This window comes from Vanacampus margaritifer, chromosome 1, assembly GCF_051991255.1.
Source record: "Vanacampus margaritifer isolate UIUO_Vmar chromosome 1, RoL_Vmar_1.0, whole genome shotgun sequence".
Lineage (NCBI taxonomy): Eukaryota > Metazoa > Chordata > Actinopteri > Syngnathiformes > Syngnathidae > Vanacampus > Vanacampus margaritifer.
Window position 1 is genome coordinate 47,273,829 of NC_135432.1, and position 13,494 is coordinate 47,287,322.

The following is a 13,494-nucleotide window of genomic DNA, read 5'->3' on the forward strand; positions in this document are numbered from 1 at the left end:
GAGCTCACGCCCGAGCCGTTTTTTTCAAAGACCAAAAGCATCGCTGAAAGAGCACATTGTTGACGACGATGATCATCATCATTGATGAAGATGAGGGTGGTGACTCCGTGGTTGGGAAGCATTGACGTGGCAGTAGAAGACGTTAGATGGAGCTAGATGGAGGAGGGAACGGGCAATGGCGAGCGTTTGCAAGCAGCTCTACACTTACAAGACGAAAGGCATCGACCAACGCTAAAATAGTACATTGATGACGACGATGATCATCATCGATGATGATGAAGGTGAATCCAAGCTTGACGGCGAAATTGGAACCGCTGACGCGGCGGCTACGACGGTGTCGTAACGCGGAGCGCAACCGAGCACGCACAGGCGGACGTTCGATTGGACGACGAAGAGTGCCCCGAGTCCAATGCATATTCATCGGAGGAAGTGTGTACAGTCTGCTACTTGCTTTTTATTCCCCGGAAAAAAAGCCCGTCAAGAAAGTGTAACGTTTGCACGCAAAACGGACCAATGCGAAAGTGAAAGTAAACTGTTGTGCAAGTCCTGGCGTCTCCTTGCACGCAGGAGAGCGTTACAAAAGGAAAAACTGTATTTGAAACATCCACATAATTGTAAGTAGTACCACAGTTGCACACATTTGTAAATAGTTTGCGAAATTGTTTTGTCAAATTGTTACACTGTTGAATGGAAATAAACGTATTTTGCAATCAAAAAACACTTTTTCATTGTTGGTGAAAGCGTTTTACAGAAGTAAAGCACTATTTAGGTGTTTGTGGCATCATTCATGGACAAAAAGAAGTGTACAATTCACTAGAGTGCACGAAATAACATTGTTTCACAAAAAGCTCTTTTTCTCCATTTTTTGTTTCAAAACAGAGAATTTCGGTGAAAGTAACCATTTTCTATCGTTGATTACTGAAGAACGGAATAAGGTAGAAACAAACTTTTTTTTCTGATGAAAGCTGAGAGTCCAATCTTTCATTTGGTAGTATGTGTGTTTCCATAGTCCAAACACAACATTTTCTGTGGACCTTGAAAGATCACTCAAAATGCTTAAATCGGCTGGCAGTGGGGACAACCCGTTTCTGAAAACGTCTGGCAGTGAAAGAGTTAACAAACAAACGCGTACAATCAACCATTCATTTCTAAACTAAGAGCTCTCGCTTGGTTCAATTTTTCCCGCGGGTCATCTGTCACAGCCAACACTTCATCCAATTTATGTTCCAATTTCTTAACAGATGCGGCTGCCCGCAGCTAACTCATCCTCAGCCTTAAAAACAGATTCGTGCGGTAGCGTCTTACCAAAAACTCATCTCCTGCGCATGGCAACTCGTACGCTGGCAGAGCCGCTAGCTTAGCATCAGCCTCCTTATTCTCAAAATCACTTAACACTGCCATCCGCGCAACTTTCACAGAGCTACCCAACGCTAACATTCTAGCACAAACCAACATTTGGTCCACGACTTTATATTGTATAGATGTGTTTTTCACGGAGGTAATCAGCGTCTGGCGCTGTTTTACACAATCAAGTTCCACGAAAACACCACATTTTTCAATGGTGAGAACCAACCACTATCACAATTAGTGCGCATTCATACATTTAAAAGAGTTTAAAACTTACGTTGACGCCGTGGTGGAAATGCGTCCAGCATCATGAACGTTACAGCCTTCACTGTTCGCTTAGCGACCAATTCTCCTCTCGACCGGAAGCGTATGCAAATCGAACCATCCTTAGTTACGGTCAGAATTTTTCATCCATAATATGTAGTAATTAGTCGTTTTTAATATTTATAAAGTCAGTGACGTCTCACTTATGATACTACAATATAACAGATCAAAACTATTCTCATCAATCCCCCCCAAAAAAATTATTATATATATTTTTTTTTTCTCAGAAAAATACAAACAAGACGAAAATAAAACAGATATTAAATACCTTCTGCGCGACTTTAATAAATATATCCAGGATCTTCACGGGCGGCTAATATCACACAGCACTCGAACCGTAGAAATATATGGCCGGCTTTATACCACTCCACACACCGTAGCGATATACGGGCGTTTAACACAGCACTCACTATGCGTGATCAACGCGAGCGGCTTATTTCACGACACACATCAGCACTCACTCAGTGCGATCAACACTAGCGGCTTATAACACACCACAATAAAAACAGCCTATTCCTCCGTGGAAACTCAATCTCTTATGCCGTTTCAAACGGCGGAGCGCTCCTACTTGACGTCACTTCCGTACACAACGGGGCATCACTTCCTATGCATAGTTCAATGTCGTAGTAATTTTCAAAATCGAGGACTTTCGCGTCCCTCCGTAAAAAATACGACTTTAACCCCCCTGAACTTGTTCACAGATCCCAAATACAACTTAGCACAGACGAAATGTGACTGTATTGATTCTAAACAACCAGAATTTCTCTACGTGGATAAATGTCCACTCACCTTTGTTAATATTTTGCGCTTTAGAAATCCGGTGTTCAGGACCAATCACAGCTGTTGCAAAAACGTCTCAATTTGTCTCCGTCGGCGTCAGGGTCACCATTTTGAAGGAATTATTTGATTACTATATTACGTGTAATCTTTGCATGTTCCAAATAATTGCATTGAGATCTGATGAAGTTTTCTTTGCAAAACATTTATTTAGAAGCTTCTAAAGACACAGTCAGGACACCCAATCTCCATGCAACGTGGGGCCCCAAGTGTGTAACAGTCTACAGAACATCAACTCATTTATAAACAAAAGATAAAAGGTTCCTCTTCCCGCCTCTTGATTGAACAAAGGACAGACATGTCGACTCCTAGTTGAACAAAGGTGTAATGTTGATGGTAAACAGACATCTTTATACAGTTCCCCTTCTTGATTGGGGGAACAGATGCAATCAGGATCTGACCCCAGACCTTCAGTCCCTAATGACAAGAGACTCTGACAACATCATGCACATTCCCCTCTTCAACAGCTTTGAGGGTACGAAGTTCAAATAAAGTTCACAAAATCACCATCCCACTGTATTCTTTTAAACACTCATGATTATATCACATCTATATGGCTATAAGTAAATTCAAAAACAGCAAAACTATAAATTGAAAATGTTAAATGTCTTCAATCCTTACTATGAATTAGGCCAACAGAGTGAACAGTTACCATTGTACTTTTCGAATCACTGTGAAAAATGTAAAAAAAATAAATAAATAAATAAAAAAGTTGAATGTGGTGTAACCCATGGGTGGTATTTTATTTTGAAATAGCCTGGTCAGAACCATCAAAAAGCCCAAAATGGGTCACAGTACCGATCAGGGGGTTGACCAATCGTTACAAAAATCCACATGCACTGTCACGGTTGCGAGTGGAGGACCCAAATGCAGGAAGGTAGGAGAGCCACGGCGGGGATACAGGTAACTCAATTTGAATCAAAAACAAGAAAACACAAGATCACGCCAGAGGGCGGATAAAACAGAGAGGAGTGTGGAATACAAAGTAGATCCACGAAAAAAACGCTACTAGTCAAAGCACTAGTGGTGTCCACAGCACCAGGAAAGATTGCAGCTAGAAAGGTAGCAGAATCACAACGTCAGGTCTGGTGAGTAGTGTCATGGAGTAATAACCCGACACTCCTCTCTGTTGCTGCCAGGCTTTTATTTTGGCCTGATGACCCAATGAGCAGCAGGTGTGTTTGGCAGGATCCGCCCTCCAGCTGTTTCCCCAGCAACTGCAAGGGAATACAGAAACAGCTGAAAACCAAACATGACATGCACATCTCTACGTATGCCCACAGCAATATCTGAAAATATGAAAGCGATAGACACAGTGGTTAGGATTTTATGGGCATATACTCTCTTGCTCTCCATAGGCGCACTCAGTTTGTCAAATTGCTTAATGAGGAAAATGTTTAATGTCCATAAAACCCAAGCTATTGAGCCAATCATATTGATATTTTCAAAGATTGATGTTGGCATAAGTAGAGATGTGCGTGTGTATTTTGGTGGCAGTTGGTCGTAGTTTTCTAACATTAAGCCACGTTAAACTTTTTATGGTAAGGCTCTATTGGGAGGAAGGCTGAATGCCAACATAATCAAAAATACCTTGGCAATTGTTTTGATATTTTCAGAGGTTGAAGTACGTAGGCATACTGTAAGTGAGATATATGGGTGGGTGAATTTTGGTGACGATTCATAAATGTTTTCTGACATTAGGTGACGTTACATGCACATAAAGCGTCTTATACGGTCCCCTTTTCGATGAGTTTCTCGTGAAAAAATGCATACCCTGTCTTCATCTTTTTTTGTGATGGAGTTTTCTTGTACAATGCTTGTTTCCACATCGGCAAAGAGGATTTTGGGCAAATGCTTGAGATAGTGTACAGTATACTCTACGATTGATCTTTCCTCTATCGCTAAATAGAAGAACCGAAAGTTGAGATCCCCAGTGACTACATATTTCCGTTTTTTTTCAAACATGTTTGGTACTCTGTACCGATGGCGCAGCACCATCCGCGCTCAGAAAATGCCCCGCACATGAGGCGTGGAAAGCAAAATACCGATCGCAGATGATGACTTGGCGCCTCATGTGCGCTGGTCTTAAACACCTGGGAGAATATGCTCCCTAAACGTGATGACATTTTACATTTAAGGCAAACACAGTTCCATGCAGACCACTACTCAAGTCAACTTCACTGTTATAAATATCAAAACAATTGCCACAGTATTTTGGATTTTTTTGGGCATTAACATTAAGGGGAACTGTAATTCAAATACAGACACAGGTGTCACGGTGGGGTGGAGAAGAGGAGGACCCAAATGCAGGACAACCACGGCAGGGATGCATGGAATACTGAACACAATTTATTTAACAAAAACACTAACAGGGGTACTGGGTAAAACTCTAAATAAACAAAACCAACAATGTACTGAAAAGACCAAAAATCTAAGTAAAAACAAAACACAAGAGTGGTGACAGCGACAATGATCCAACAAAGACTGAACGAAACCAGGAAACTAAATAAAGGCCAACTGACGAGACAACGATAGACTCAAGTGGCTGGGGGAGATGATGGATGACACAAGGGAACAGGATGACGAGTACAGGTGCAAACAAAACTTAACCAGCAAGACGGAACACAAAGCCAAAACAACAAACCCATCCATCCATCCATTTTCTTAACCGCTTGTTCTCACAAGGGTCGCGGAGGGCGCTGAAGCCTATCCCAGCTGGCTACGGGCAGTAGACAAGATACACCCTGAACTGGTTGCCAGCCAATCGCAGGGCACACAGAGACAAACAACCATCCACACTCACAATCACACCTATGGACAACTTGGAGAGTTCAATTAACCTGACATGCATGTATTTGGAATGTGGGAGGAAACCGGAGTACCCGGAGAAAACCCACGCAAGCACGGGGAGTACATGCAAACTCCACCCAGAATGCCGAAGCCCGGACTCGATCTCACCTAAAACAACAAACCTTCTTGGTCATTACTATTGTAGCTTTGTCTTTTTAATGACCTTTTCCACAGCAAAATGACACCTTTATCACAAGATGACACAATACTCTGAATTGAAACTTGAATTATAGTCCCTCAGAATTTTTCTATAACATCACGGACATGAATAATTTTCAAAATGTTTAATGTCTTATAAAGGAATATAAGAGTTTGTGTTGAGTGGGGGTGAAATACAGGATGTGTGTGATACACGTGGGCGTGTTAGGAATGGAAGGTTGCCAACAAAGGATGCTAATTGCAGGGGGAGATGCAGAACCGTGATAAGATCAAAGTAGGTTATAAACCACATTTGTTTGAGACCATGGCGGAAAAGTACAAAACAGGAGAAGCCACCCAGTGACCTGCGGATGAAGATCGGCCAATGAGAAGCAAGCTAAAGTTAAACTGCAGAAAACACATAGCCAATAGAATAATGCCAGGATGCCGTTGTTTCTGTGTCATTTAAATATTGTGTAGTATAACTATTCACTGGGGCAACTCGGATGAGACTACGTTGGCTGCTTGAGACAGAGACGTATAGAATTGTATGGGTAGGGACCCGGGACCCCAGCTGTGATGTATTAGATTTGAGTGTTAGGAATAAATCCACTCGTGTGTGAAAATGCCGGCTTCCTGATACCTTTCTATTGCAGAACGAGCATGCTATTGTTGGATGAGTGATAGTTTGGTAAGGTCACAAATTGGAGTCAGATTATTAACTTAAATTTATATTAATATAGAAATAAAATCCAACAATTATGGTGACCCCGACGTGATGCAAGAGAGGTAAAAAAGAAGTCTGGGACTTCGAGAAAACCACAAGAGTCTGGGACTCGAGGATCTGGGATCCAAGTCCACACCAGGTGACGACCTGAAAAAGCCACACGTCCGATCGGCTTTCCTCTTGGGCCCATACTCAAACAAGGTGAGCAGATTCCTTTTGTTTAAATTCTGCACATTGGCAACGCTAAATTATGAGAGGAAGGAATGTGGGACGTGTTAGTAGGGTATAAAATCTGGGATTTACCTACTCGAATAAGTTTGGAACTGTTCGTGGTTTGATACGGTATAAAATCTGGGATTTACGTATAAAGTGTGGACATTAGTAGGGTATAAAATCTGGGATTTACCTACTAGAATAGGTCGCAACTATTCGTGGTTAGATACGGTATAAAATCTGGGATTTACGTATCGATACGGTTTAAAATCTGGGATTTACGTATCAGTGTGGAAGCGGTGTGAATGTAAAAACTAAAATTAAACTGCAAGAGAAGTGATTAAGGACACGTGCGAGTGGATTTAAGGATGGCGGAGAAGAGAAAGTGTGATGAGGGTCTCGGGTCCCCTGAAGTCTGGTCGGAGATTAATGGTCATTACGCTAAACTGGAATCACAGTTGATTAGTGGAATAGAAAGTAAGAGAATTAAGAAGGAAAGAGAACGGTGTCAGAAGTTGTTTTGGAAATTAAAGAAGGATGAATTGTTTCGCGGAGAACCTGGAACATGGGATATGTCGAAGTTAGCGTGGCAGTTACAGGAAAAGGAGAGCAGAATGTTGGCAAATATTCAAGATATGGAGGAGGAACAGAGCCGAGTTGGATGGCGAAAGCGTCATAAACTCAGAAAAGGAGTTGAAGATGTAGAGAATGATAGACGGGGCATTCACCAATTGGCGACTATTGCGACTGCGCTGGCAGCGATAAGAGAGGAAAAGAAAGAGGAAAAGAAAGAGGAAAAGAAAGTGGAAAAGAGAGAGGAGGAAGTGATTGATAAGGGAGAAAAGGCGGAATGTTTTAGATGCGTTTATCCACAGTTGCCGAGCTCGGGACAGTATGTATTTGCGCCCCCTCCGTATCCGACGGCGTCAGTGATGGCCCCCGTAGTCACTTTGGGGGGCAGAATGGTTTTAGATGTGGAAGATGACGGGTCACGGATGACGCCAGCAACAATACAGTTGATCGAACAGGCTGTGAATAATGAGAGGAAAAGGCTGAGGGGGAGTGAGTCGCCCGTGCGCACGTCAGGGGCGGTGTTCGCAGGAGACGGCGGCACCACTAGTGCAGGGGATAAGAGGACTCCGAAGCTGATAAGGGAGGAGGCACAGGGGAAGTTGTTTGATGGACATAAGGTGCAGACTGAGGAAAGAGAGATGTTAGAGAAAATGGTGAAATCAAAATGGCCATTTGGTCTGTTTCTCCTCACTGCCTTTGTGGAGATGATAAAAGTGCAGAAGTTAAGTGAATGGAAGTGTAAGTTTGTTTAAGACAGTGATTTTTAAGTGTGTGGAAAAAAAAAGGTGAAAAAGAATGGTAAGCAGGAAATCTGCATATTTTGAAAGGATGGGGGCCGTGAGCTGCTGTTTAAGAAGGTGGTGATTTGTACTGTTGTCTGTTAAAATTAAATTAAACTAAATAAAAAGGACAGGGGGTGTGATACGTTTAGTCCTCTCTTCCATTGTCTCCATTTGGGAGACTTGTAGTCTGTTGTGTGTGAATAGCAGGGGTCTTCTACTGCTAATCTGTTAAAATCAAATTGGTCCTGTTATGCGTAAGGACATAGAGGTCTAGGTGTTAACTACAGGCCACTATCATATTATTTTTAAAATCAGATCTGTGTAATATAGTTGAATAAGTAATAAAACCAAATTTTAATTGAAATAGACTTTTCATTTTTGATTTTTATATTTCCCCTCCATCTCTGATAACTTATTAGTAGGTGTGAAAATTATTTAACCTTTGTCCTTATCTGAGTCCCATTCTAGAAGTCTGACGAGCCTTGAAATTCGAAAGGACTTCCATCCAAGTGGCCAGGGTGACTGATAGATGTCACATGTTTCTTAAATTTGAGGTAACACGTAATGAAGATGTCTATGGTAGACATATGCGTAAATATAGTACTACTACTTGATATAGTGTAGTGATCAAATTCAAATAAAACCACAAAATGAATAAATTAGGGGTTTGGAAAACAAAATATTTTGGGGGAATTTTTTATTTTATTTTGTCTTGGAAATTGAATGACAACAAGCAGTGTTCTCTTGCTATAATCTCATCTCCCTCTGTCTGTTCCGAGTGTATAAATGTTTCAGGCAGGTTCAATCTTTGACTGAAAGGTGTTTCACTTGGGTGACTCAACCAAAAAGTGCTGGAAATGGAATGAACAGCATTCTCCTGCTATGCTTGATGTTCAGAGTGGACGGCGAACTGAACAATGGTCACTTTCGGGGGGGAAGTGACCACACGGACTGCAAAAAGGATGGTACACTGTAAATCCGCTCGTCCTGTGACTGTTCAATGACTCTTATGCATTGTTTGAGCATAATGTCCAGCAACTTTTTGAGCAGACAGGATAACCATCGATTCTGTCATGATGAACTTTTCCTGAGAACTCCAGTACACAAAGCCCAGTGCCCGCTTTGAACTTTGCCCTGCATAAACTGCTATCGACAAGGACAGGAAGGAATATGAACTACAGTTGTGGACTCAAAGTTCTGGAATCATCTGAGTGTGGTGCCTGAGGTCGTATGTTGTATTCTGTTTGTAGACATTTGCACTCTGTACTATGTCAGAAAGGAAATGTGATCTATAGCAACGCAGTTTCGGAAATTGAGAACAGCTTATGTGAATTAGGGTAGTATAAAATTTAGTCTAATCTTTAAATACTATATTTTCCGTTGTTTGATGCTTGTTGAATTTGGCCTTCTATTATTTTCCCATTTCTCTTTTATAACTTTGGCTTCTCAGAGTGGACTCAGATATGGAACACTTATGGCGAATTTGCTGGTTAAATTTTTAATTTTTGATTTAGGTTGCAGCACTGATTTTTGATTGGGTCATGATCTGCAAAGTTCCCTGCTGTGTTTTTACAAAGCCCCCACTACTCTGTAGAAGAGGTGAGGTTAGTTAGCATTTTAAGAATACTTTTTGGTTGGTGTAAAGTAGGGATTTTGTTTTGTTTTTCTGATTATAACTCATTTCTTTTATTAGTTGAGATGGCAGATATTTGGAAGATTCGTGACATGCAATAGATTAATGGGGTTATTTTAAATCTTTTTTTCATCTCTTCCTGACCCTAAAAGTCCTCCGCTGCAGTATCTTAATTTACATCTGCTTAAGTTGGTTGTTTTTCTAATCTACAGGATTCAAATTTACATTACAAACTCTTGCCTCAAAGGCTTTTGTTTTTATGGCTCCTGGCTAGCTCAGCTGGAGATCTTTTTATAGTTCTGGTGTTGGCCAAATTGTCACAATTTGGTTGTTTTTTAATCTACAGGACACAAGGTGTCTGTTTTTCCTCTTTGAAGCAGCAATTTGGAAGCGGCTGCCGTTTTCACATTCAGGTCTGAAATGATCAAAATTGATCTTTATCAGATGGGGGAATGACTGGTCTGTCTGTGTATGGTTGAAAAGGAAGTCTGATGTGAGAATGAAGTTTGGTGTGAGGAATTTACAGGCAAAGAATGGAGCGAGAATGGGGAGGATGGGAGTTGGAAAAATAAGTTCTACAAAGATGACAAAAGACGACCCTTATAGCAGAAATACGGTAAGTATGTTCCATCTCAGAAACAATTGAAAAGTATAATTTCTAGAGCCCATGGAATATGCCATTTAGGTGTGGAAGGAACATTGACACACCTGGGTGACATTTTTTCATGAGACAAGTTGTTAAAAATGAACTGCGGTGTTTATTTAAGGTATAAATATAAATCTCTTCTCAGACTGTTCATGGCCCGGCCGGACATGAATAGTTCTGAGTTAAGATGATGTTGTTTTTAAATGATTTACACTGCTATAATAAGAAACCAGCGTTAAAAATACAGAAATTTGATGTACGACAAAGAGCAACATTATGCTCAGGCATTGGAGCTGTGGATTGAGACCACAGGTAAACACCCAGGCAGCTACCCTGAAGCTGAGATGATGTTCAGGATGGCGATGCTGAACGGCCTCCCAAGTGAGGTGCAAGCGATTAGGAGAATTGAAACTAAAGGACAAAAGTGGTACCATTACTCACAGTTGCACCCGGCCCCAGACTTTGTGCCTGCCAATGGTGAGCTTAAAGATTGACTGCCCGGACGGGCAGGTCAAGAGAGGGAATGTGACGATGGCAAGAATTGGATCAAAATCGGACTCGGAAGTGTCTGAACAAAAACGACGACGATGCAAATGTTTAACTTTATTGACTATTTTGTTTGCAGGCTTGTGCTTTGTGTGGACTATGTTAGCGTTTGAACATATGGTGCGGGATGATAGAAGTGATGGAACGAAAGGAGAACGAGTGATGGTGTATCATTCCTGTAATGGAACGGTATGGTATGAAGCAGAGCAAGATGGTGGTAAGACGCTGACACAGACACAACAACTACTGTTAAATCTGAAGTGTAAACAACCGACACAGGTATTTCTATGGTCACTAATAATTGGCTCCTGATGGCTGAACAGGCCGCTAAGAATACTAACGAGGATTGTTTGGTATGTTTAGGTGCAAGACCAGTTTTGAAAATCATGGCAGCAACTGTTGTATCCAAAACCTGTCTCTTTGGTTTCCTGTATAACAAAACTCTCCAAGGAAAGTGCAGCCAATTGGATTCGGCCTTTCCACTGACAAATATGGAAAAGCAAAAGCCCATTTTTGACATCCATGTTGCACAACAAAATTTTACCTGCCTAAAGTTACATGGGAGTGGCCCTGGGATTGGAAACATCCAGGAGTCATGGTGTAATGAAAATGTGTCTTTGCCAGCAGGAATACCTCTCGCTCGTGCTGATGTTTGGCTGTGGTGTGGAGAGAGAGTGTTGTACGATAGGCTTCCCCCCAATGCCTCAGGTAAGTGCGCCCTAGTAACGCTGATCATGCCAATTAGTGTGACAGCATTAGACATGGCTAGGATAAATTGGGAAGGAGTTAGACAGTGGGGAAGAATCCCCTTCCTTGGGAGGAAGAAAAGGGACATGCAAGAATGGTTGAATGCAGGAGACCCCACATACATAGATGCAATTGGAGTTCCGAGAGGGGTCCCTGATGAATACAAATTGGTGGATCAAGTGGCGGCAGGATGGGAGAGTATTTTTCTGTTTATTACAGTAAACAAAAATGTGGACCGGATTAATTATGTCCATTACAACGTCCAACGATTGGCGAACTTTACCACCTCGGCACTCCAGGCAGTGCACGAGCAATTAGCAGCCACGTCTCTTATGGCATTCCAAAATAGAATGAGTTTAGATATGGTGTTAGCTGAAAGAGGAGGAGTGTGTGGTATTTTTGGGGAGCAGTGTTGTACTCTGATCCCCAACAATACATCTCCTGATGGTCGCCTTACTAAGGCATTGGAGGGTCTGCGCACGCTAAGTAATAAGATGAAAGAGCATTCGGGCGTGGACACCAGTTGGTGCTCTGACTGGTTGAACGTCTTTGGCGAGTATAAAAGCTTGATTGCATCAGTATTGATGTCGATCGCAATGTTTTCCGCTATTATGGTGTTATGCGGCTGTTGTTGTATTCCATGTATCGGATCATTGACTGTTGGGACAGTTGAACGCACGTTGGGGCCAATACCGCCGGGTGGGCAGTGTATGATGATCCCTCGGAAGGACCCCCAGGAAGTGGAGACAGCTGTGGCCCTCCGGGAGTCCGGGATGTGAGTATGTGAAGTTAGCCTCAGGGATCTGAGGCCATGAGAAAGAATGAAATTTTATACTGATTTTCTACTAGAATGAAATTTTTTACTAATTTTTAGTTGTTTATTGATTTATAGCTCATGTTTAACAATAAAAAACAAGGTATTCGAGTGATGACCTCAGTCGTCTGAGGTCATGAGAGGGATTAAAGGAATATAAGAGTTTGTGTTGAGTGGGGGTGAAATACAGGATGTGTGTGATACACGTGGGCGTGTTAGGAATGGAAGGTTGCCAACAAAGGATGCTAATTGCAGGGGGAGATGCAGAACCGTGATAAGATCAAAGTAGGTTATAAACCACATTTGTTTGAGACCATGGCGGAAAAGTACAAAACAGGAGAAGCCACCCAGTGACCTGCGGATGAAGATCGGCCAATGAGAAGCAAGCTAAAGTTAAACTGCAGAAAACACATAGCCAATAGAATAATGCCAGGATGCCGTTGTTTCTGTGTCATTTAAATATTGTGTAGTATAACTATTCACTGGGGCAACTCGGATGAGACTACGTTGGCTGCTTGAGACAGAGACGTATAGAATTGTATGGGTAGGGACCCGGGACCCCAGCTGTGATGTATTAGATTTGAGTGTTAGGAATAAATCCACTCGTGTGTGAAAATGCCGGCTTCCTGATACCTTTCTATTGCAGAACGAGCATGCTATTGTTGGATGAGTGATAGTTTGGTAAGGTCACAAATTGGAGTCAGATTATTAACTTAAATTTATATTAATATAGAAATAAAATCCAACACTTATCACATTCAAATTTGGACATAGTATGAACAATTTTGCTAAGTTCACTGATAATTTGGCATTACTTTACTGCTCAATGCACAAGAAGATACGTATCTTGACATTGTAAAATCTGAAGACTATCGACAGATTTTTCCAGAACTGGCAGAGCTCGCAAAGATCTTGCAGTAGGACACTTCCGCATACAGAAATGCCTAAAATGTGTTTTTAAATGTGAAAAAGTTAAAACTGCGGCCATGAAAATGTGAATTAATGAATTTATTGATTTTTTTTTCATGTTAACTTATTTGTTTGAAATCAATCAATCATGCTGCAAACAGATGGACACATTGAGCTGGTTTGTTTCAGGTCTGGTCTCAGACTATAAATGTATTTCCTGTTAGGCGTGCCTCTCCGCTTTCACTTCTGCCTAGCTGACTGCCTCAAAATAAAAGTTAATGAGCAGAGAATGTTGCAGTGACTAAATCTTCTCAGCAAAATGAGTTTTTCTGGTCATACACCTTCTAAGGATAAGCGTGATGAGCTATTAAATCTGGGGTAAGACTGCCTGCGATTGTTAACTCTCCA

At 41.6% G+C, this 13,494-nt stretch overlaps 1 protein-coding gene and 1 long non-coding RNA gene across 4 annotated transcripts in view; both read left to right on the forward strand.

Moving 5' to 3' along the window:
• The first annotated feature begins 7,746 nt into the window (after window positions 1–7,746).
• LOC144049745 (uncharacterized) lies at window positions 7,747–12,793 on the forward strand. Its single transcript, XR_013293721.1, has 2 exons — window positions 7,747–10,040; window positions 10,696–12,793. It is a non-coding gene; the product is annotated as an uncharacterized LOC144049745 (long non-coding RNA).
• A 575-nt stretch (window positions 12,794–13,368) lies between these two features.
• Window positions 13,369–13,494, forward strand: part of dapp1 (dual adaptor of phosphotyrosine and 3-phosphoinositides) — a 32,883-nt gene continuing 32,757 nt past the window's right edge. For all 3 annotated transcript variants that reach the window (XM_077579723.1, XM_077579733.1, XM_077579742.1), the window contains exon 1: window positions 13,369–13,464. In XM_077579723.1, coding sequence (XP_077435849.1) covers window positions 13,406–13,464 — 59 coding nt within the window. In that variant the 5' untranslated portion in view covers window positions 13,369–13,405. The remainder of the gene's footprint in view (window positions 13,465–13,494) is intronic.